The sequence below is a fragment of the Pituophis catenifer genome, unplaced genomic scaffold (assembly GCF_029215685.1).
Source record: "Pituophis catenifer annectens isolate HBS135680 unplaced genomic scaffold, rPitCat1.0.hap2 SCAF_1, whole genome shotgun sequence".
In the NCBI taxonomy this organism is placed as follows: Eukaryota; Metazoa; Chordata; class Lepidosauria; order Squamata; family Colubridae; genus Pituophis; species Pituophis catenifer.
The window spans coordinates 101868474-101894893 of record NW_027256881.1 but is presented as its reverse complement, the minus strand read 5'-3'; the positions used below and the strand labels follow the sequence as shown (position 1 = coordinate 101894893).

The 26420-nt window shown below is 38.5% G+C and overlaps 1 protein-coding gene across 1 annotated transcript in view; it reads right to left on the bottom strand.

Annotated features, from left to right (window-relative positions):
* SCML4 (Scm polycomb group protein like 4) overlaps positions 1-26420 on the bottom strand; it is a 70318-nt gene that overhangs the window by 15991 nt on the left and 27907 nt on the right. The window contains exons 5-8 of the mRNA XM_070953590.1: positions 25136-25347; positions 10534-10663; positions 8689-8889; positions 6554-6745 (exon numbers count right to left, since the gene is read on the bottom strand). Coding sequence (XP_070809691.1) covers positions 6554-6745; positions 8689-8889; positions 10534-10663; positions 25136-25347 — 735 coding nt within the window. The remainder of the gene's footprint in view (positions 1-6553; positions 6746-8688; positions 8890-10533; positions 10664-25135; positions 25348-26420) is intronic.

Genomic DNA, 26420 nt, shown 5'->3' with positions numbered 1-26420 from the left:
TTTCGAATGATTATCTGAATATGTGCAGAAAAGGTTTTATTAGGCTTAAATAAATATGGACGTTCAAGAGCTTTCTGGGGTGATGGAGCAGAGGTCCCATCCTGGCTCCATGGCACAAAATAAATCACAGAGCAGATTGGTGATTACTGACTATTAAGTCTCCTCTTTGCTTGCACTTACAACAGGAAGGCATGAAAGGGGCACTTCATTGGTAAAACCTCATGCTAGATTTTGAGTCACGAGAATAAGCAGAATGGATTTTGACAGATCTTTAATCTTCCCCAGAGAAAATGCTTTTTTATTGGTATGTCTTATTATTTGAAATGGGGCTTTGTTAGCAAATTACAGGAGAGGAAGCTGAGGTGATTCTTGGCAGCAGTTGCCTAATTTAGAGTTTTCAAACTTTTTCAGAATGTAAAACCTGTTTATTAAAAAATTAAAAAATCCCGGGATCCAGGCTCAAGAGGCAAAGCCTTAATGATGGAAAACTGTCTGGGTGGATTGAGGTTTCCTTTGCCTTTAGTCTCATCAAGTTTTTATGGAGTTCTGTGAAACACAGCTTGAAACATCTTGGTGTAAGTTACTATTTTAGAATGCTTTAGGCATGATACTATAATTATGGGAAGCAGAATCAAAGAGTGGGACCCGTGGAAATATTGGAGAGGCTTCTTATCTTTCACCTTACACTTGAACACTAATTCCCAGATACTTGCTGCTGCAAAATACTGATACACTGATAAAAAAAAAAAAAAGCAGGGGTTATAATATTTCAAATTTTATTTTCCATCAGTGTTCTCTGCACCACTATAGTCTTTTCTTTTATTCATTGGCATTAGCAAGCCATTATGACAAAAATATTAGTCATTAAAATGCTACCAGGGAAGATAGCTCTTGACAGTTTAATTTCAGAAACACGAATGAACTAGACTGTGCATTATGTCCAGAATGTTATCACATTTTCTGCACATGCACATTAAAACAATAAAGAAACAAAGACTGCCTGGGGATTTAGAATTTGCTACAGGAGCAAATGGAGATCTCTCTTTTCTCGGTAGATGATTTCTCTCTGATAAGAAAGCGTCTTCATAATATTATATGCAAATCTGAAAGTCACATGCTGAGGCTAGGGTGAAGGGTTCATCAATTTGGCAACTGACCATATTCCCATGTTTGTGTTAGCCGTCTCTGTAACAGCCTTCTCCCTCTAAATGTGGTGATTCAAATGAATCTCCCTTTGCTCTCAAGATCGGGACTAATGTGCTAGTTTAGGAGATGGATGTTGTAGTCTTACATATCTGGAGGCAGAAAGGCTGCTCTAAATTTTTCTTGGAAGCAAACTATAGGAACTAGCAGACCTGGCATTCATTTGGGGTTATAACATTGTTTCCTCCTTTATCTTTTTTCCTTCTCCATTACTATATTTTCCATGGTCCCAAAAAAAAAAAAAAAACAACCCCTAGTTACTAAGCAATATAGCCAATGTAAAAATGGATATAAGCAAAGGGTCACTTGGTCCAACCTTCTGTTCTCACCAGATGCCTTTGGGGAAATCAGAATAAAGGCTTATGCTATCTCATGAGCTAATATTGAAAGACCATTCATTTCAATGCAACTAGTATTAATCTGGAGATTAAGAAGGAAGGTAGGGGAACAGGTAATTGGAGTCATGGGATGACCCCCCCCCATTTTTCAATGCCCTATAGTCTTCTTCCCTTGGATATCTTCTGCTTTCCTTATTGCTGCTTTCCTTATTGTTAGGAAATGGGCCAGAGTGGGATTAGTCAATCTATTTGCTATTTCTTTCAGATGGAAGACAGACAGACATTATGTATCATGTTATCTAATTTAATGAATGTGGGGTTCACTATTTATACGCAGTAACATTTAAATAGTGTTGAAAGATGTAGCTTTGAATGTGTTTTATCTAAACATTACCTGTGTTCAGAGCCACATGTTGGGTTCCCTCTTCATTTTAACAATGGCTAACCAGGCAAACTATAGAGGTGCCAGCCAGATTCCAGAGGGTTAATAAATAACACAGGGAGGAAGGGAACTTTGTTATCTGTCTTAGGCTCTATTTTAGCCAGCATCTGCCTGGGATATTAGCTGCTTTTGAATTATTCTAGATTATGCAGCTGCCACTCCTGACTCAACCTGTGCTTCCTGAACAACCTGCAGCTTTCAAAGCTTTACTGTTTATCTGTTTCATAAGATGATAACAATGTTTTCCTGTATTTAGCAGTATCAATAGCACTTAGACTTATATACAGCTTCAAAGTGCTTTACAGTCCTCTCTAAGTGTTTAACAGAGTCAGCATGTTGCCCCCAACAATCTGGGTCCTCATTTTACTAATCTTGGAAGGCTGAGTCCACCTTGAGCCAGTCAGAATCGAACTGCTGGCAGTCAGCAGAGTTAACCTGCAATATTGCATTCTAACCACTGCATCCTCATACCATTCTTCCTGTCACAGCTACTTTTCGGAATGCATGATCAGTAGTCCAGTGTCTCCTGGTTCAAAAAACGTTGTGAACCTTGGGCTTAGAATTAGATTATTCTTTCCTGTAAATCATGCCATGTGGAGCCAAGCCGTGAAGTCTCCCCAAGATCCACCAATTTATATAAACTATTGGGATCACATACTTTTGTTTACAAAACTGAAAATGATATAGTGTGTGTATGCATTACAAGATTAAAAAGAAAACCCTCATGTATTAACAAAACTGATCAATCTGGTCTGAAATCTACCGAAGAAGCTTCTTCTGTAACGTCAGAAGAACCCAGCACATCTGCCATCAACTGAAAGCAACAGAGAACATTAACGTGTCTGGTTTGTATAGGGAACATGTCAGAGGAGGGTTTCAGCAGGTTCTGACCAGTTCTGGAGAACCGGTAGTGGAAATTTTGAGTAGTTCGGAGAACTAGTAGTAAAAATTCTGACTGGCCCCGCCCCCATCTATTTTCTGCCTCCTGAGTCCCAGCTGATCAGGAGGAAATGGGGATTTTTTTTATTTTTATTTTTTTTGCTTTAATTTATATGCCGCCCTTCTCTGGAGACTCAGGGCGGCTTACAATGCGTTAAGCAAGTAACCTTCCCCTGGATTGGGGAGGGAATAGAGATTTTACAGTATCCTTCCCCTGCCACGCCCACCACGCCATGCCAATCAAGCCATGCCATGCCCACCAAGCCACGCCCACAGAACCAGTAGTAAAGAAATTTGAAACCCACCACTGAAACATGTTTACAAAATGATACTTTATGCTGTGGTCACAAGAGAGGAGTGTTGGGGGAGGACGGGGGACACAAAGCATTCAAAAGAGTGAAGCTGGCCTCTGTGCCTGCTGAATTGAAAGCCTACCCTTTTGATATGTGTGTTGCATGTGTGTTCCTTACAGTGGTGGGATTCAAATAATTTAACAACCAGTTTGCCCAGGGTTAGGTTGGCTGTCGTGGAAGGCATGGCCCATCCCCATCCTCCAGCTCCACCGCACATGTGGGATGAGTCTCCTGCGACAGCCAACCTGACCCTGGGTGAACCAGTTGTTAAATTACACCGCCCACCAACGCTATCAAAGTACTGCACTGCAATGGAGAAACAGGCAACAGAGCAGCCGGCACAAGGGGAGGAGGAAGAGTAGGGAGAAGAAAGCGGAAAAGCGGTCTTTTCCTTCCCTTGCGCAGGCAGCTCCATTGCCCGTTTCTCCATTGCAGCGCAGCACCCAGGATCCACTTTGATAGTGGGGGTGGGTGGGTAATTTAACAACCAATTTGGCTGAACCTGTGCGAATCCTGCTGAATCCCACCACTGGTTCCATATTAAAAAAATAAGGGTGTTTAATTATGTAGTCACAGACACCATCTTGACTTTTTTTTTTGACTCTCTTGCAGTTGCCCTTGTAATAGCCTGTCCCTTGACTGTATTGTTGTCATTCAAGACCTGTCCAGGGGAGGCAGAGGCAGCAGGACCCATACCCCACTTTTGACTGGAGCTCAGCTTTCACAAAGAATGAAAAATCTGTCTCTCAAATCATCCCACTGCATCTCATTTCAAATGCTGGAGACAACCTAGCCTTCACAAACTGCTTTAGACAGGCAAATAGCTTTCTATTAAATACTGTTGTGGTTGACTAGATTGCACAGATCTCCCATTCCCCCTTTAAGCCTGACCTTAATATTTTATGTATTGTTTAAAGGATAATGTTCCAGGCAGAAGAATCTATGAGGCAATAAATGAATTGTGCAGGTAATTAAATGACGAACCAAAGCCAGAAATACTGATAACCATAAAAACCATTTATTTTGACTTTATTCCAAAGCTATGTGCAGCAATTATTATATGGGGGAAAGAAGATTGAATGCTACAGGACTAAGTGAAAGGAAGACTAAAACAGCACATTTGTAGCATACAGGGAACTGAACTCAAATTCTGTTTGTTGTGTTTTTCTGCCTTCAGAAGAACACTTCGAAGTCAGGTAAAAGACACAATGGATGATTATGTTGAGCCATTAAAATATGTTTTTAATGCATTCCTCAAAGCATTTAATGCATTTTATAGTTTGGATAAAAGAAAACAATGACATTAAATTTCATAGCCTCCTTTGCCAGCATGTTCTAAGAGAGATTCCATATTTGGCAAATCTGAAGATGACATAGAAAGAAAAAATAAGCCCTATCTCTCAAATTATATTTGCCTAGAAGTCTAAATACAGTCTAAATGGCAGAAGCAAGGCCTAACATGAATAAAACAAATGCTGTTGAAATTAAATTTCTTTTTACTTTAACAAAAACACATTTCACAGAAAGGCCAACAGTTATATTGAATTTCAAGAAAAATCTCTCTCTCTCTCCCTCCCTCCCTCTCTCTCTCTCACACACACACACAAAATATGGAAGAGAACAGAATCTATGACCCAATTTGTTTCCAAAGGTTTTGTTATTTTGAATCACTTCAAAAATAGTCTTACTTCATCCTCCAGCAAAATTCATGTACTCCAATTACCTACATTATTTTAAAAAGAATTTAACACTTTTTCTCTTATACACACATCACAAACATTCTCTTCTATTTCTTTTTCGTAATCTTTATAACTCTTTCTGTTGTTCCCCACAGCCCTTCCTCACTAGTGCTACTTCTTCTCACTGTCACTCTGACTACTCTTCAGTTCATCCTCAGCTTTCTCCTATATGTCTTCATGCCATTCCAATCCAGACAGGGGCAAGATTCTGCTACAATACTCTGTTATCAATAAAGCTGACCCCAGAAACCCAAATGGTTTTTGTTTCCTGAGGCCACTCAGGAAAATATTGACCTCGAGCTTGAAAGTCTCCCAACTAGTTCTCCAGCTCAAATTACATCTAGTATACTTAAGACAGAATTACTTTATAGCTCCTTCTCACACTTCTGCCTTATCTTTAAGGAATCTTTACCTTAATTCCCTGTGTTTTCTCCTTTACCAGGGCTCTCTCCTCTCTGTTCCCAAGGCCCGTTAGATATTTCATCACAATTTGCAATGAAAAATGGATAGCTGGGTAAAAATTTCTATGAACCCCCCACCCACCCACCTCTGCTGTTTTCACTTGACGAGTGCACTGTCTGTGACAGGTAAAGGAGTCCTCAGTTAAATTCTCTTTCCTTTCCTTTCCTTTCCTTTCCTTTCCTTTCCTTTCCTTTCCTTTCCTTTCCTTTCCTTTCCTTTCCTTTCCTTTCCTTTCCTGAAACTGACATTAATTCTATAATTGACAAAAAATGCTGGCAAGAAAATCTAAATTAAGAGGCAGCACCTAGCTAACATTGGCTCATCTCAAAAACTAAGCAGGGTCAAATCCAAAATTCCTTTGGTAGGAGACCTCTGGACTGGGGCCAGCTTGAAAAATGAACTATATGCAAACTAATGGCAAAGTACTACCTTATTATTGCAAAGGAAACTTTATAGAAACACAACTCGAAGAAAATTTTAATTATATGACAGTACCTATTCTTTCCCCTAGCTTTGAACTAAATACCTTTTTTAGAAACTTAGAGCTGGAAACCACCATGCATCAGAACAGCCAAAACTCTTCCATATGCTGCTGCTGCAATCAAAATGTTCCCCCCCAAAAAGCCGAACCCCTATATATATTTTAGAAGTTAAGACTGAGTCAGAGTTCTCCTATATCACATCTGATTTGAGATGCAACTTAAATATGTATGAAAAGAATTTTAGTTGGTGAAGAGCAAAAAGCAGCATTATATATTTTGGTATGATGTAATAGTCAAATAGTCAATTGGAACTAACTTATAGTGGAACCTTTTTTTCTTCCATTCAGTCGTGCCTGATTCTTAGACCCTGCCTGGATAAGTCCCTACACCTTTCTTGGTAAGCTAGTTCAGAAATGGTCTGCCATTGCCTCCTTCCAGGGCTGAGAGAAAATGACTGGCCCAAGGTCACGCAGTTGGCTTTGTGGCTAGGGCAGGACTAGAATTTACAGTCCCCCTGCTTCTAGCCCAATACCTTACCACTACACCAACTGGGTCACTCTTGAAAGATTCATATTTTTATAGCTCTTAAACTTACCTGATTCCATCTGTCCATTTTCATACTCTTCTGGGTTTTCAGAAGTGTTATATTGTGGAAAAGGCTGGTTGCTGAAAAGATTGTCGCATAATAAGTTACGGCAAAGCTTTTTGAGGAATCGCAAAACGTAACCAATACTGTTCACAACTGGGAGACTCAAGAGGTGCTGTTTTCCTTCAAAAGAGGCAGAAACTGATGGAGAGAGAGAAAAAATGTAGATTGTTACAGTAGTTACAGTCTTACATGCAAAGCAAGCTGATTTCCCCTTGACTGAGTATGGCTCTTCCCCATCATTGGCATAGTGAAATTATGGCCTACATCAGCCTAATATGACGTCCTGTCAGCACGGCCATTTTTACACTATCAACAGTTGCTAAACTATACGTTTTCCATGTTCATTTATGTTATTGAAATGCTACCATTTTAGAGTTGTGGTAGGAGAATTTTTGAGGCTGGAGCTTATACTAGTGGTTCCTCAATTCTGTCAATTTTGATGGAAATAAAAAAGATGCCAGAGATCTTAAAAACAGAAGTTATATTTCACCTTTGCTACATTGAACTGAATCTAATCAGAAGCTTTGAACTGCCACTACATTCACGTTTATAGCAATTCAGCCTTAGCCATACAAGAAAATAATAATAATTTTACTAGATATAACAACCTGGCATATTTTCAGGATTCAGCTGAAGTAATTTTTGTATGTGTATGTTTAGCTTTTTGTTCTTTCAGCACAGGTGCAAATAGGATCAAAATGCCCAGAGGGGAAATGAAAATGGAAACAGAATATAAATAAATGTTGTACTGTGGGATAAAGCTTAGAATTGCACAACATGACAAGTCTTGTAGTGGAGTAAAACAGATTTAATGGAGAAGATAATTGTCAATATTTCAAAAAAAATATTTCTTAAAGCATATTTCCATCTCTATTTTGAAAAGGATGATATAAATATTGTGATTCATTACTGTATTTCAAAATACAGTAATGAGCTGAAGAAGCTTCTTGGATGAGAACCGAAATGTCTTCAAAGAAAAAACCAGAAAGTCCAGTTGCCTTTTGAAAAAGCACTTTGGGACAACCATGACCTGAATGACTGAGAATCTCCATAGACATGTATTTCAAAACTTTTATAAATAAGATTAATTTTTAAAACCATGAAATATAAATTAAAACACTTCAGAAAACAGAAGCCAGTATCCTAATATCCCAGTATTGTATAATAAGTACATAATATCTCTTAAAAAGAATATGATCTGAGGGATAGCAGTTTGAGTGCTCGCTGATGATTTTTTCATCAGAGTAATGTATGCATGTATGTATTTGATTTATATCTCATTTCATTTTCAGTCAGAGGCTCCAAACACTAGACGCAGCATACCCTACTCCCATTTTCTTTCACAACAACCCTTGGAGTAGGTTGGGTTGAGAGAGAATGGTCCAAAGTCACCCGGTGAGTTTCTGTGGCTGAGGGTAGATAAAATGGCTGCCTTTGTCACAGCAGCTGACTGTACCTGCTTGACCTTAGTTTATGTCAATAAGCTGAGTAGAGTAAGAGCTGATCAGTGCAGTACTCCTAGGATACTATCAAGAAATCCAAGGATTGTAAGATAGATCAGGAAAGAGAACAAACAAGAAAAGTACTTTTTCATATAGCCACATTCAACACTTTACCTTAAACAATGGCACATTATAAATGTGGAATTACATAATTATTCATTGTCACAGACACACAGGCATGGGGCACAGAAACAAGTTGAAGAAAGAAATCAGGTGGATTGGAAATGCAAAAAATACTGACTCTGTTTATATGTTTACTGCATGACAGCTCAAAGTGGAGATGAATTTCCATTGGTGAACAGTTTTTTGGTCTTTGTTCTACATATTCATTTATTAAATTTATATGCCACCCATCTCTCCTAGAGGTGACTTTAGGCAACTTACAACCAACCCAGACTTTCTCAAATATGGAATGGATGCAGGGGAATATCATTACAGGCAAACAAAGCTCTACCAACTCTACTATTAATCATTTTTATTAATGAACGTTGGAGAGAAAACTATCCAAAGCCCATGACCCTGGTTAGCATTCCTGAAAGCAGAAATACATTTACTGCAATACACTGTCTCCAGTTTTACCTGACACCATTTCAGCGCCATAGCCCTGCTTGACAAGTGAGAAGACAGTCTTTTGCTGGTGGGCACAATCAATGCATGCTTGAACTGCCTGCTGTAGCACCATGGAAGGTCGTTCAGGTCCAAAATGATCTGGGAGTTGCTGTATTCTCTTTCGCTCAAGGTATGGCCCCACATTCGCTTGCTTGTTGACATAAAGGCAGACTGCAGGGAGGGAAAAATTCCTTGTCATTATTCAAAAGGATCTCTAAAGACTTCATAAAACATCATTTCCTTTCTGTGTCCCTGATTTGGGTTTGTAAACTGGAGATTCAGGTCTTTGCAGACCCTGCATATCCGGCATCAGGTTGGGAAAGACTTCACTGGATAACAATAGAAATATGGTTGTCCCAAAGGTGCTTTTTCAAGAGGCAAGTGGACTTTCTGGTTTTTCTTTGAAGACATTTCACTTCTCATCCAAGAAGCTTCTCCAGCTCTGAGCTGAAGCTTCTTGGATGCGAAGTGAAATGTCTTCAAAGAAAAACCAGAAAGTCTACTTGCCTCCTGAGAAAGCACCTTTGGGACACAACCATGACCTGGATGACTGAGAATCTCAATAGACATACAGGAATATATTTGTTGATTTGTTTCCAGAGAACAGTCTACACTTCTGAAGGATTTCCAATTAAATCCAGAAATTTAGGCATATAGAATGAGCTAAAAGCCCTGGTTCTATATAATGAAGAAAATCATGAGTATAAAATGTGAAAGAAAGCAAGAAATAAAAATGGTTAAAATTTGATAAAATGATTTTTTTTAAAAAAAAGTTACAGTTTCTGAGGAAGAAAAGGAATTGTTACTCTTTCTTCATCCATGTTTCTCTAATTATTCCAGAGGTCAGCATAAAGATTTTTACTGAGTCTTCCATCGTATCTTATATTCCATACAACTTGGGTTTAAACTTTCAATGCAATTTATTACTATAAAATACAAAATTACCTTAATCCAATCTATTATGTAGTTGCACAGATTAATACAGTAGTTTGTAGTATCAATATTGGTCTTTTCTAGAACAACAGTGCTAACATTTGATATACCAGAACTTTTTTCTTTTAAGAAGGATATTCTACTGTATGCAGGTCTATTTATGACTATGTCTTAACAGACCTGGTCTCAGTCATAATAAAATAAGACACATTATTATTGCTGGTCACAAAAGTATTAGAGTTGTCATCATTCAGAACATATATCAACATCCTGTGACAGAAATTAGAGAGGTGACAAAGAAATTATTACATAGCAAAGAAGATAGATGTGCAATGCTGTGGATAATAGACAATTATTATAACCATAATAAAAATGTAGTACTTGAAGTGTTAAACAGCTACTCAGACTGAACAATAAAAAGTCTCAAAGCATTTTATTCTGGATAAATAGGGGGATAATGGCAATAATAGCATCACATAGCTCTGTAAGCCACTAAAAGCCTACATAACAAAGCGGAAGATGTAAACAAAGCAGGAGAACCCATTGTAAGCACAAATGAGGGACACAGATGGCTTTTCTAAGTTCTGATGATGAATCTATTCATGCAAAAGCACCCATATTTTACTTTCAGCCTGTGGCACAGGGTCTCTTAAATCAGTCAGTACACAAGTTGCTTCTGTGCATCTTTTTTTCTATTATGTACAACTAAAGGAGCAAATAATACTGAAAACAAAAATAGAGGAAAACATCAGTTTGGAAAGACAGCTGGCAAATTAATTGATAAGCTGTCTTGGGGCTCTCAGAAGGACAGGGAAGAAAGCTTTCTTAAAAACATTGGATGTAAAACCAGGCTTTCATTTTGGCGGGTTTGATTCTACATACCTGTGAGGGCTTGCGGTGCTGCCGAGTTGGGAATTGTAGCCGCATCCTGGGGGATTGAACTAATGTCAGGTTCTGGGGTGCTTCTTGGTGGGGAGATTGCTAAAGGAGTCATTAGAACACGAGATTTCAGCTGGAAGACACAACAGATGTTGGTCATGAAAAAAAACATATCAAATCTATTCTGTTATACCACAACTCTGAGCTCTTTCAGCTCCCAGAAATCTGTGCTTGGCATTCTTTCCCTGATATAGAACATAGAACGTCAGAGTTGGAAGGGAGGCCTCAGAGTCAACCGTCTGCTCAAACAGGAGACTTTATACCATTTCAAACAAATGGCTGTCCAGTCTCTTCTTAAAAGCCGCCAGTGATGGAGCACCCACAACTTTTGAAGGCAAGCTGCTCCACTGGTTTATTGCTCTGTTAGGAAATTTCTCTTTAGTTCTAGGTTACTTCTCTCCTTGGTTAGTTTCCATCCATTGGTTCTTGTTTTACCTTCAGGTGCTTTGGAAAATAAGTTGACTTCCTCTTCTTTGTGGCAGCCCCTCAAATATTGGAAGACTGCTTTAATGGCACCCTTAGTCCTTCTTTTTACTAGGCTAGGCATACCCAATTCTTGCAATCATTCTTCATATGTTTTAACGCCATCCCCCTAATCATCTTTGTTGCTCTTTTCTGCACTTTTTCTAGAGTTTCAACTTGTTTTTCATATTGTGGTGACCAAAACTGGATACAGTATTCCAAGTGTGGTTTTACCAAGTCCTTATAAAGCAGTACTAACAATTCACGTGATCTTAATTCTACCCATCTGTTAATGCAGCCTAGGATTACATTGGTTTTTTTGACTGTTGTAACACATTGCTGGCTCATATGTAAATGATTGTCTACTAGGATTCCAAGATCCCTCTCACAGTTACTGCTATTGAGCCAAGTTTCACCTAATCTGTACTTGTACATTTGGTTTTTCTTGCTTAAGTGTAAAACCTTGCTTTTCTCTACATTACGGCTGTCAAACATGATCGCGTCACATGACGTACCGTGACATATCGCAATGTTTTTTGCCTTTGCGGAGCTGGGCTAGGTGTGGCCTGCGCGTGGTGCATCTGGACCACGGGCCACCAGTTTGACAGACCTGCCCTACATTGAATTTCATTTTGTTAGATAAGCCCCAATGTTCAAGTCTGCTGAGAGTTGATTAATTTCTCTAATTAATAATTAGAGAAATATGAGGAAGATGAAGAAGACGGCAAAAACAAATTGCATTCTAAATTGCCATGCACATTATGCACTATGTGCACAATTAAGATGTAATTTGTCCCAGAATTTATTTCTTCCAGAATTTAGAAAAGGGACAGTGAGGAGTCATCAAGTTTTCTATAGTCTCATTCCCAATGTGTATTTTAGTTGGAAAGTATCATTAACTTGCAATTACTCTTATCAATATAATTATTTTCATATATACTGGGATACAATTTAGCTGCTACTAAGGGACCTATTAAAAGTCAGTTATGTATAATCTACACGTTCAAAGACACATTTCCCCCTTTTATAAATGTTAATCTGGCACAGTGTGTGAGGACCTCCAGGAATTATTCAAAACAGAGATAATGTGTCTAGTTAAAAACTATATGCTTGTCATAATCCCCACATCCTTCTAGATGAAATTTCTGTAAATATATTTCCACCATACTGCCACAAGTGTCAATAAGTAATAGTGATAAAGCTGATATGATTAAATCCATCTGGGTTTTTTTCTATAAATGCTACAAGACATATGTCTTTGTAAACAACGGGCACATGTAGCAATTTACTGAGACAGAATTGGGAAGCAAATATGTAATTTATAGATGTGCATTCAAAGCCAAGATTGTATCATAAGTTAAAGCAGGATAATGCGAAACAGGTTTTCATATATCCGAGATGGAGAAAATAAGTTTGAACCCACTACAGTTTGACAAAGATGGTCTCTGTCTGCAAATTGGAATGACCTGCTACAGGTTTTTCTTTCCTTGCTCTTAACTTCTGTTGCCATTACCCCTTATTGCGAGAGTATGAATGAGTTCCAGATGAGTACAAATGCCATGTCCAACTATAGCTCTAGTTCATCTGCAGCTGAGTCCAGTTTGGCTCTACCATTCAGATTCTGTAGGCTATAATCATCTAGATCCGGGTGTGGAGAACTATGATCCTTTTATGACCTATGGACTTCAACTCCCAAAATTCTTGAGGCAGCATGGTTGGCTCAGGAATTCTGGGAGTTGAAGTCCACAAATTATAAAGGGGCACTAGTAGTTCCCCACCTCTGGTCTAGACTTTACTAAAGAAATTGGCCCCAGGTTAACTTTTACAGATATACAGCAATATTGCACCTAAAGGGGACTTCCACCAAGCATGCTTTTCACTCTATTTCCACCCCCTAATCCCTCACAAAATCCAAAATTTGCAGCAGAATTTTTTTATCAGTATCAATTCTACCCAGCTAGAAATGCTGAGAACCACCAGAGAATACCACGTCTTACTCCCTGAACTGCCGAATCTCCTGAAAGAATAAAAATGTATTCACTCACATGCCATGCAAAAAGAAAAAAAGAAATACACAACTAGTTTCCTCTCCTCCCATCCAGGTCTTCAGTGTGTGTGAATGCATGCGCCTTTGTGTCAGTGTTGACTCTTGGCGCCATTGTTCTGGACTAGCCCCTGCAGATTTTTTGGCAAAGTCTTTTGGAAATGGTCCGCCATTGCCTCTTTTCTAGGGCTGATAGTGTGTGACTGACCCAAGGTCACCCTGCTGGCTTTGTGCCGATGATATTTTTTCAGAATATATACGGATAAAAAGAATACCTTTCTACATCTCTACTGAAGCTGTTGCAAAGGTGCTTTTTCAAGAGGCAACTGGACTTTCTGGTTTTTCTTTGAAGATGTTTCACTTCTCATCCAAGAAGCTTCTTGAATAAGAAGTGAAATGTCTTCAAAGAAAAACCAGAAAGTCCAGTTGCCTCTTGAAAAAGCACCTTTGGACAACCATGACCTGGATGACTGAGAATCTCCATAGATTTCTACAGAAGCTATTTTTATGACAAATTACAATGAATTGTAGGCTAGACAAGTGTTATGTAACATCCACCTAGAGTCATGTAACTCTCCAGAAAATGTGACTTTGTATTGCTACATGAAAGAAATGGAGGATAAAGAGCCTGAAAGAAAGTCCAACCAGAACCTTTGTAATGGCACTTGATTTTTCTTAAGCTTTATATTTGCTTTTTTCAAAAAAAAAAAATTAAAAAATATTTTCATAATAATGCTATAAACCCACAAAGCCAATCCAGAGCAGTAAAGGAGGAGGGGGGGGGGAACCTTGTCTGATTTAAACAGACTTTCACAGAGACAATCAAAAGCAATGGAGAAGAAAATTGCATGTTAGAAGTCCTAATTTAGATCTGATGTAGAGTTTATAGAACACAATAAATCAATAAATGAAATGATCTGTTTTGTCTGCCGAAATGAAAATCACCAGATACAAACAATCTGTCTTTACATGCTTCTGCCTAACCTCATATAGGGTTTTTTTTTAACTTATGCAAGTTTAACCCTGTTTTTATTTGTCCCTTGAGTCAACATACTCTCTCATGCACTTGCTTGTTCTCACGTGAGTGCATACACATAAAGAAACATAAAAATGCTTTCTCTAGGAAAATAAAGGTCCACTTAAAGTAGCATTTTATGGCAAGTCTAATCTCTCCCAAAATCTAAAATTTGCCACCTAGTGAATGGACCATACCTAGTGAATGGTCTATCAAGGCAAAGTAGATTTCCCTGATCTGGCACTGTCCAAATGGGCTACATAGCTTTGTACTTAAAGCTATACAGCCTGGTGATCAAGAAAGTGGCAAGACAACAGTTCAATAAACTGTGGTGACACAGTGGTTAGAATGCAGTATTGCAGGCTAACTCACTGCTCACTGCTAGCAGTTCGATTCTGACTGGCTCTAGGTTAACTCAGCCTTCAATCTTTCTGAAGTCGGTAAAATAAGAACCCAGATTGTTGGGGGCAATACGCTGACTCTATAAACTGCTTAGAGAGGGCGGTAAAAGCATTATGAAATGGTATATAAATCTAAGTTCTATTGCTAATATTTCTGGGCAGCCCCATTTTAAAGCACCATCTTACTTCCTGGAATGCTGAGCTAGTCTTTGGGCCTTCCCCAGGGCATGTCTGCCCCTGTATTATGAAGAGTTACAAACAAACCAATGTGCAGGCCCTGGATACGGTAGGTCTGAACTCAAGATCTGCTAGAGCAGTGATGGCTAACCTTTTTGCCATCGCGTGGAAGGAGGGGGGCGGGGGAGGTTCGCACGTGCACATGCCCACACCCATAATTCTATGCGCCACTTCCTGTCCAACCGGAAGTTGGAAAATGGGCTGTTTCTGGCCTCCGGAGGGCCTCCGAGGGGGTGGGGAAGGCTGCTTTTGCCCTCCCCAGGTGCATAGAGAGGATCTGGAGTCAGGTGAGAAAGAAAAACGGGTCTTCCCCACCCCATCCCAGGCCCTCCGGAGGCAGGAACTAGTCTGTTTCCCTGCTTCTGGTAGGCCCAGAAGGCCTGCGTGTCCACTGATATGGCTATGTGTGCCATCTGTGGCACGCGTGCCATAGGTTCGCCATCACGGTGCTAGAACATATGCATGCACCATTTCTATAAACAAAATGCAGAGCTTGTTGCGTCTCCTGGATTAGGGGTTAAACTCAATAGTACTGTCTTTCCAGTGAGGTCACAGATTGGGCCCCTCTTTAATACAGATCATGAACTGGGATTCAACATCAAGACAAAACCTAACCTGAACAGACTAAACTCCCTCAGTGACTGCATCCTTGAATCTGGACATCCTAACTATCTCTATCCAATTAGGTACCGTAGTTGCGGTCTCATGTTGGCTCTTTTCAACTTAGCTTTCCTTGGTGTTTAGCAATGAGTTTAATCCTATTTTTGAGTTTCTATTAGCCCTTCAAGGTGGACATCGTCAGGAAACATAGATACTAGAACTCTGCTGATATGGTCATAATATTGCAACATATGGTGATAATATTGATGGGAGTTGTCCTTCCCTCCCTCTTATATCAAAGAGAGTGAAGGCAGGGTAGTCTTGAGTTGCTTTCTCATTCTGTTTTCTTGGGCTAGGTTTATGATTTCATAACAGCTGCCACATATTTTCTTTTACTGCTTCTTATATTTGCCCTTTCCACAAAACAGAGGCAAATCCATGCTTGGAAATAGCTCAGGGAATTGATGAAAACATTCCACTTATATACCACAACTGCTAAAATCAAACTTTGGGATGGGCTCCCATAGTCCATCAGCAAAATGAACAGGAAAGTCCCCAGATACAACAAGGAAGTCTTGCCAAATTTTAAAGTTAGCAAACTAACCCATATTGCCACTTATATGTGTATTAAGGAAGCATCATACCACAAGTCCAGATCAATCTAAGCCCATCACTGTTTATCTTGTACTCCACTGAAACAGAAATGTTTATCCATAAAAATAAAAATAAAAAATTCAACTATCTGAAAAATATTTCCTTGCTAGAACAATATCTTCCTGGAATTATTATTATTAGTGTATGGTGCTGTTATAGTAGCTACAGGAGACTACAGTGCAATTACAGAGTAGTAGTTTGGCTGCCAAAGTATTACCTTTGTTGTAGGAAATGCTCACATGCATCCCGTAGTGTGCCACAAGCTAGTTTCACATCAGAAAGAAAGATAAGTGGCTCTTCCTGCACATCATCCAAGGCAGGGGTGCGTTCAACTTATCTTTACTACCGGTTCACAATGGGATCATGTGCATGCACAGATCACTGATGATGACATCTGGGGCGGTGGGCGGGACCTCCCGCCAGTTTTACTATCAGTTCTTGCGAACCGGTCTGAACCGGGGGCAACCCACCACTAATCCAACGCCTCCTCCCTCCCCAGAGCTGCCTCACAAACAGATGCTGCAACTGGGAAGGTTCAGAGAACAGGAATCTGGCTGCCTGCACTGAGCACCAGCTTGTTCAGAAGCTCACCTCAAACAAATAGTGCCAGAACTCAAACCACTAAAGCAGAAACCATCTCCCGTGTCATTAAGCCATTGAGCCACCACGTCTCTTATATTCTTGGAAATGAATAAATCATTCATTTAGCTTTGGCCCTGAATGAAGACATTTGGAAAATGATGCTTAGTACTGCCCACACAGACATGTACAAACATGTCAGTGAAATACTGCCGCACAGTCACATTTGTCAGGACTATTCTTCAGCCTCAGTGGTACCACCTAATCATTTTAAAGCTTGGACTGGTCTTACAACAGTTCGCTTTGGATAACTATTACTTCGGTTGGGAATCACATAGCTTACTTGACAATAAATGTAGCAGCAAATGCGAGAGTATCTTGTTTCCTCTCTGGAAAACAAGTGACTGTACATATTTCTATTGGATGTTCGCTGGTGCTGGAAAGTGGGCAGAGGGAGAAGGAACGGGAATGGGAGGAACAGATACTGTATTAACGTTTTTATTTTTTATTTAAATTATGAATAGACTGCTACATACTTTCCCCCAAGGATATAGAAATCCCTCTCTTAGGTTTTTACAGACCCATTTAGCCTTCCCTTCAACTAGATTGCCATTCCTCCATCATTGCTACTAGAAATCATTATGTTGGAGTGAAATAGACTACTTTATTAAACATGGCTTCTCCACAAAAATAGCATTAGGTATGCATAAGCAGCATGGAGATGGTAGTGGCGAACAGACGGCTTCATAAATATGTAGATAAGGGGCAAAGTGTAATAAATCTGGATCTCCAGAGTGGTACTTGTGAAAAGCTATTTTAGCAGAACTTTGAGAGCAAAGCTCAACATACAACCCTGTCAGCTGAGCTGAAATCTTTCCCCAAATTGAGATTAGATGAACTTGCAGTTTTAATGTGGATGGGATGTGACTCTTGATATATTTAATTTACAAATAGAACCACAGCACAAAAGGTTACACACAATCACACACTTGCTCCACTCAAGTGAGAGCACAAGGTGGCAAGCCAAAAAAAACAACATGCAGCAGAACCAGAAAATGAGTGCTTTCTTTTGGCTTCCAGGAAGACAATGTTTGGAAACTAAAGGAAACCATGAAGGCAATGGCAAACATTCATAGTGATTATTTACTGAGCTAAAAAGTGGGAAAACATTTATTCTTTCAGCTAAAAAAATCTTCTGCCCAAAACTGGTGTCAAAATGAGTAAGCATTGATGTCTCGTATAATGGAATTGCTAAATAATTTCACAAGAAAGAAGTAAAACCACCTGCTGTAAATAACATGGATACCTGTACATTTATGCGTTACAATGCAGCACAGAAATGCAGGTCCAGAATCCAACTGTAACTGTAAACTTGTTTGCTTCACATTGTCATTTGGTTATTTTGCAAAATGTTTTTTAGAATAGAATAGAATAGAATTCTTTATTGGCCAAGTGTGATTGGACACACAAGGAATTTGTCTTGATGCATATGCTCTCAGAGTACATAAAAGAAAAGATACATTCATCAAGAATCATAAGGTACAACACTTAATGATAGTCATAGGGAAACAGTCAATATAAATCTTAAGGATACCAGCAACAAGGCTACAGTCATACAGTCATAAGTGGGAAGAGATAGATACTAGTAAGGAAGAGAAGAATAATAGTAATGCAGACTTAGTAACTAGTTTGACAGTGTTGAGGGAATTATTTGTTTAGCAGAGTGATGGCGTTTGGGAAAAAACTGTTCTTGTGTCTAGATGTTCTGGTGTGCAGTACTCTATAGCTTCGTTTTGAGGGTAGGAGTTGAAACATTTTATATCCAGGATGAGAGGAGTCTGTAAATATTTTCAACAGCCCTCTTTTTTACTCATGCAGGATACAGGTCCTCAAGGGAAAGCTGGTAGTAATTGTTTTTTCTGCAGTTCTAATTATCCTCTGAAGTCTGGGTCTGTCTTGTTGGGTTGCAGAACCAAACCAGACAGTTATAGAGGTGGAGATGACAGACTCAATAATTTTTGTATTCTGAGGAGCCTGAGAATTTCTCTAGTCTGCTGAACATTAGCAACTAGAACAATCCTTTCCCATCCAAAAGGCAGAAGATAATAAAATCAGGAATAAAATAAAGAATGACCTATCAAACCAGAACTGGTTTTAGAAATAAAACATTCTCAAAGCAGTAATCAAATCTGTAGATAAAATTGACACTCCCGTTATCCTAGGTGAAATCAGATTGTAGGAACAAGCTGAAATAATTAGGGAACAGTTCCCTTTGCATATGTTTCTGCTGATGTCTTTAATCTTCTTGTAAACTGCCAAGAATGGATGACCAGGGAAGAAATAAATAAATAAAATGTGGGCAATTCCAAAAAATGCCCTGTATATTTTAAAAGTTACAGCTAAAACTACATTACTGTTAAGGAATATTAATGGGAGACCTTTTATTTTGTTACCAATTCAACTCTGAGAGTTTCAATAGTCTACAATTCTTTCCAAGGTAGGTAGGTAGGTAGGTAGGTAGATTATAGATAGATAGATAGATAGATAGATAGATAGATAGATAGATAGATAGATAGACAGACAGACAGACAGACAGACAGACAGACAGACAGACAGACAGACACACACAGACACAGACACAGACACAGACACAGACACAGACACAGACACAGACACAGACACAGACACAGACACAGACACAGACAGAAAGATAGACATCCCAGGGTCATATGGTCACTTTTTGTGACCTTCTGACAAGCAAAGTCAATGGAGAAGCCAGATTCACTTAACAACTGTGTTACTAACTTAACATCTGCAATGAATCACTTAACAACTATGACAAGAAAGGTCATAAAATGGGACAAAACTCACTTAATAAATGTCTCACATAGCAACATAAATTTTGAGCTCAATTGTGGCCGTAAGTTGAGAACTACCTGTACTCTTTCAGATTTGAGAATCAATTCTATCTCAGAGAAGCCAAGAATTTTGCAGCAGCACCCTCAATGTCCAATTTATTTACAGCCAAATTAGACTATTACCAGATTTTATGTAGTGATTCAAACCAATTTCAAAACAATATGGTCTTTTATAAGTACAATATATGATGATTTTGTATGATTTTTGAATCATAATTATAAATTATGGATTTTGGTCCATAATTATAAATGCAGAGGTGTATAGAATGATTAATGCAGCAGGAGTATTTTGTTTTGAATTTACTGAATTTTTAATGCAATAGCTATGGAAAGTAATAATGGATAATGGAAAACTGTACAAAGCCCATGGATAAGAATTCATTTCTTCATTTCAACACTTTCCCTCTATATGCACTTAAATATAATATTCAGTATGAACACTACTACATCTCAAAATAATATTGAGGCGCTTTCAGTACAATACAAGAGTTATCACTGTTATGATGACAGAGATGCTTTCCTCTAAGAATTATCCAACAAGCCAGATATAAAAACTATTTTGTAGATGATAGAATTTCCAGAGAAAACCTGATGGACAAGATAAACACTATGGACTATGCTGTATACCAGAGTTCCCCAACATTTCCAGCTTTGCTGGCTGGTGTGGGGGGAGGCAGAGGAAGTTCCCACTGTCAGTTTATTTCTCTGGACAAATCTCTTTCTTAATGGTTTGGGAATGAAAAACAACTGTTCCTTCTACATGAATCTCTTAACCTTTAAAATGGTAGAGGAGACATTTCTTGCTACCACCTCCTCTATCCATCCTTGAGGATAAACAAGGAGCAATGCGAAGGCTATGGAGCTCCTTCATAGAAAAGATTCATCCAGTCGGCTGCTTATCTATTTTTAGGCAAACAGGAGTGGTCTTTTCCATTTCCCACTGTTTTAAAAATATAGCCAAGGTTTAAATTCACTGCTAGTGCCTTGAAATGCCCTACAAATACCTCTTATAATTATTTTGATTGTCCTAATGCAGAGACGAACAAACATGGGTGGGGAGGCAATGCTGGTGAGATTGCAACATCACCAAAAAGGAGTAGAGCACCAAACAAGTTAGAACTTTTGGAATGTTTGGGGGATAGCACTGACATACCTGGAACCCAGAAATCTGGTGGACTATCAATGCCATCTAAAAGTCAACCAAGTATTTGCAGTGCAGGAATGGCAAGCCTAATTAGGAGGAGGTATTATGCGGCAAACTGGGTGCCTTAAAACTTGAAGAGGTTTGAAACATACTTACCTCTCTGTCCCCGTGGGTTTTATCCCACAAAACGTAACCAACTTTATCGGGCGGTGCTCATCTCTATTTCTTAAGCCAAAGTGATAGCATTGTCTGGAGACGTTTCTGGAGTCATGTGGACAGCATTATATCATGCTGGAGCAGAAAGCATATAGCGAAACATGGGCCGCTCTTACCTTCCTCCATGCTTGTATGCAGCACCTATCATCTACTTGAATTTGCACGCTTTCAAATTGCTAGTAGGCAGGATTTAGAACAAGTGATGGAAGCTCACTCCATCTCTCAGCATTCAGGTCTCGAACTGCCAAGCAGTAGATCTTTAATGGTCTAAGACCCAGTGTCCTAACCACTGCACCATTGTGTCCCCTTATAAAATTCCCCAAAATTAGAAAACTGGGCCTAATTTGGTAAGATTCATACTTTTGTGTGTTTTAAACCTGCACAAATTTAAGGCATGTGTTTCTACCAGTCTTTCCCAAGCCCTTCAAATACAAAATGTTTGGTCCCATCCTCTTTTTTGGGGCGGTCGCAAATAGAGTGTCGAGATGTTACACGCAATTGGAAAGCTGCATATGGCTCATCCATTCCTGATTCCTATTTGGGACATTATTTGTAATTGTTTAAATGAAAAACAAGAAGAGTACATGATTATAAACTGAATATGAATTGGCAATCTGCAAGAAAGACAAATGCAATTTTAGACTGCACCATAGAACTACGGTTTCCAAGGCAAATAATTTCCTCCTTTTCTGCAGTGATCCTCTTTCTTCCCCGTCTCCTCCCATTTCAAATATTATATCGAGTTCTGGATATTCCAGTTTATGAAGCATTCAACAGACTACATCAGATATACAGAAAGGTAGCAAACATTATCAGGGACCTGGAAACTACAGTAAATCCTATTAAGAAAAATGAAAAGAGCTGAGAATGTCCTTGAAAGAAGAATATAATAGTAGCCTGAAAGAGATGCTATATAGAAATCACAACCTGTTCTGTATCACTCCAGGGTACAGAATGTAGAGTAATTATGGTTTGACGCAGTCAACCAGATATTCTGTCTGGATTTGGCATTTTTAGCCTCCTATTGAGTCCTATTGAGGGATAGGTAGATGTTGATGGTGTTAAAGTATCCTTGCAGGCTGTAAGTTGTTCCAAGTAAAGCTGCCTTTTGCAATTGACTAATGGTGATTTTGTCAATACGATGGAACTCAAGTGGTGCTCCAATTGTTTTGGGATTGTGTCTAAGGCACCTATTACTACTGGTACTATCTTTGCTTCCTTTTGTCATAGTTGTTCTATTTCTATTTTCAGGTCTTTATTGTTTTGTTATCTTCTCCTGTTCTTTCTCTTCTCTTCTGCTGTCTCCAGGTACTGTCACATCCACTATCCAGACTTATTATTAATTTAAAAATTATTTGCCTGAATTATTTCAGACCAATAATAAGAAATTATCTATTTATCACTTTATCACTTTTTTCTTGAGTTTTCACTCTAGGTGCTATAAAATATAAGGCAGAAAAGTTGTACCAAATAATTACATTTTTTAAAAAATCCATGTAAAATAAGGAGTTTTGTAAAATTTACTCAGTAAGATTTAGGTGCTAAAATAACTTACAGCCTCCATAATACTGGGGATTCTTTCCTATAAAACACAAGTTCTACTGTTCAGCCTTAGGCATCTTCAGATATTAAAAAGTATCAATAGGAGAGAATATATGTAGCTCGGGGTTGAACTGTGGAGTTCTTGGTGCTTTCTGAACTTGGTGGTTTCCTTTAGATATTTCAATATTATCAGTCATGGTGAATGTGGGCTTTGCTCCCTGCTTATACACAATGGCTTGCCCTGGCAGTGTAGGTGGGGCTGTGGTTATCACAGATAAACAGAGATCAATATTAAACAAACAATCAAGCAGAAAGCAATATTCTAATAAAAAAGCTACCAAGGAGACAATCAAATAGACAAAACTAATGAGATCTTCTAATCAAGGAGCTACCAAGGAAAACCACACTACATCACCACCCACACTGGCAAAGCAAGCTACTATATATAAACAGATAGCAAACTCCACTTTCACTAGCACTGATGATACTACCTAATCAGGTAATGAAATGTCTGCAAGAAAGCAACCAAGCTGACAGAGTACCAAGGACTCCACATATTAAAAAGTCTTCCTACAATGGAACAATTACATCTGGATGAGAAGTTAGTTTAGAAGTAACTCATAGTTTCTGAAGTCTGGGTTTACCATTAAAATCAATGCTCTGTTATTAAATCATCTGCTGTGCAATATCATGGGTGATCACATCAACTGATTCTCTAAATAAATATCCATACATGTTTTGTTTTGTTTTGTTTTGTTTTGTTTTGTTTTGTTTTGTTTTGTTTTGGTTTGGTTTGTTTTGGTTTGGTTTGTTTTGGTTTGGTTTGGTTTGGTTTGGTTTGGTTTGGTTTGGTTTGGTTTTCTGATCATCTTTACATCTGGTAATTGTTGGAAGTTCAGAATAGGACACTATAAAAACCAGATGAAAAAGACAGAATTAATATCACATATAAAAGTCTTGTAGTCTTGGCAAGCTTCCTAAAGATTAAAAAGGATCAGCTCTGACTGGACTCACTTTCTAGATTGGATGCATATAAACTAGTCGCTAACAGGGGTCTCCAACTTCGCTAGCATGGCTAGCTGAGGAATTCTGAGATTCAAAGTCCATAAGCCTTAAAGTTGCCAAGGTTGGAGACCCCTGATCGAACAGACATTGTGCAGGTGAAACAACTGCACAAAACAACTAGAAGGAGAACACTCTCTTTTTGATATTGTAAACATTGTGTGATTCGTGCAGGGACCTGGCAAATTACAATTTATTTTACAGCTTCTAATACAATATATTAGCAAATATTCTATAAAGCTTGATTCCTGGAATGAAAAACATTCAATCTTTTCTGGGTTTGTTTGTTTTTTTGCCACAGTTCAAAATAAGTAATTTCTCCTACCTGATGAGAAAATAGAGCTTTATTTGATATTTGTAACCATGGCGTTTTTATTGTTAAATGTAGGAACTCTTATTTGGTTTAAAGTAGTGTTTTGTTCTTCAGCAAATCTGAGATACTATAGAGAAAACAAAGAAATGTTTGGTTGTAGGAAAGCCTCAAAATGAATTCATGGCAAATGGATCTGGAAAAAACCCCCCATTTGTTTGAAGCTCTGGAGAACTGCTCATGATTAGTGTCAACAATGCTATGCAAAGAGATTAATGGCACTTGTACACTATCACTATCCACTCCTCTATCCCTCAAAACCTTTACAAATGACCTGCAATCACTTCTACTATTCAGAATAACCAAGGACATTTCACCGTCCAAGCTGTTACACAGTTCATAACAGCCAAATTCCTCGTGCCTTACTTTACCCAAAGAAGGAAGGAAGGAAGACCAAAGCAATTTGCTGCTTAATACCTGGCCTGATACTAGCCAAAGAAAAAAGAGAGAAGTGCAGTATGTTGTCAATTTCACTTCTACTCATTTCACCTGAATTACTGAGGAAGAGATACAGAGCTGTCAAACCAACATCTCACAACACAATCTGCTAGGGCAGCTGAACCTCAGATCTGAGGAAGAAAGTTGAGGCATGAATTCCCTCAATGGGGAAGCAGCTTGCATCCAAATTCCAGAGACCCTCCCCCCACTTTATTGCAGCTGAAAACCAATTCCTCTTTCCCTACAGCTAAGTGGTGAGTAAACTAGCTCAGCTGCCAAAGAAAGTCAAATGGCATGGGGGTCATAGAAGCGAAAAGCTTGTTCAGCAGCAGCAAATTGTCCTGTGGAGGGAAATATCTTTATGCCATTTCCTAAGCCACTAATTGTGGTTCATGCAGAATAGGTAGTTTCTACTATACAACGATTTTTGGAAGGTTTAATAAAACACAACAGACAGATTGTTACAAATTTTCCTAGATCTGGGCAAGCCAGCTAGAAGATTTTACATCTTCCGATAATACCCTGAACAAAGTATTCTGATAAAGCTTTGCAAAAGGACTGAATCTAAGCAGAGGCAAAATTAATAATAATAATAATAATAATAATAATAATAATAATAATAATAATAATAATAATTAGAAGAAGAGGAGGAGGAGGAGGAGGAGGAGGAGGAGGAGGAGGAGGAGGAGGAGGAGAAGAAGAAGAAGAAGAAGAAGAAGAAGAAGAAGAGGAAGAAGAAGAAGAAGAAGAAGAAGAAGAAGAAGAAGAAGAAGAAGAAGAAGAAGAAGAAGAAGAAGAAGAAGAAGAAGAAGAAGAAGAAGAAGAAGAAGAAGAAGAAGAAGAAGAAGAAAAAAATATCACACCTTATATCCAGGTTTTCTCCCTCGCTTCTTTGGGATTTTCACAACCGGCAGAGAACCAGGAGATGAAGAGTAAAGATTATGAACTGCCATTTTCATAGGGCTGGAATGGAGCGGAGGTCTTCCTCTTTTTCGGCCTGGAATTCTAGAAGACTGCATGTCAACAGAATCCAGTCTTGGAGGCAGGAATGGCAAATGATTCATAAGTAAAGGAGCTGCAATTTTAAAAAAAAAAATATTGAAGAGTGAGGATATATTTAGCATGCATAATGCAACCATCATTATTCCCCAGCATGATAAATGACATTTTGTGAATAAAGAATAAGAAATACTGTAGTAAGCAAAAGAAAAAGACACATAGTTAAAAAAAAAATAGGAAAGGAAAGGAAATAGCTAAATTCGGTTTACACAGATGCCATTACTATACCTCTCCATACCTTTTGATCTTTGCAAACTATCTTTCTTTCATCATGTCCATACACTGTCTGAAATACTAATTTTGTCCTTTAAACTTTTTTGTGTTTTGTTTTGTTTGTTTTGTTTTGTTGCTCACTTTCATTCTCTCTCTGTTGTTTGTATGCTGTTTTTGGTCTCCCTTCTTCTCAACCCATTCACTGTCTGTTCACACATACATTTTGCTTGATGATTACTTTTCCTGAACTCAATTCATTCAGAATGTTGCACAATTTCAACTCTTGTTCTTCCATTACAATTTAATGGAATTTAAAGAACTTTTGTTCTTCCATTAAAATATGGGTGCCCCAACACTGGGGCCTTTTAAGGAGAGACTGGACAGAGGGTTGGACTAGATGACCTCCAAGGTCCCTTCCAAATCTATTACTGTTACTGTTACATTGCCATTCATTGGAACATAACATGCAACTATCACCAATATATTAATTCCCACTTTCACATGCACTTACAACAATCTCAGTGACACATTCATACTTTCTGGCATACAATTTTGCCCTTTCATTTCTAATTATATTTAAACCTCCACACCCCCGCATCACTTCATCAACTCCACTCCTCAAAATCAAACCTTCATTCAGATACATTATTTCCTCCTCCTTTCTTTTAAATATGCCAGTTTGAAGCTGCTATAAAGGCAAATTTTCAGTAAGAAAAACATTGCCATTTATTAGCTTAAAAAACCATTTTAGAGCCAATCTGGTAAGGTAAGGACTGTTAATTTTGAAATTCTGTTTCAGGGATTTTTTTTTTTTAATATAGTTAGTGTAACAGAATTAAAGGACAAGAAATCTGATATGCAGAAAATAATACATGA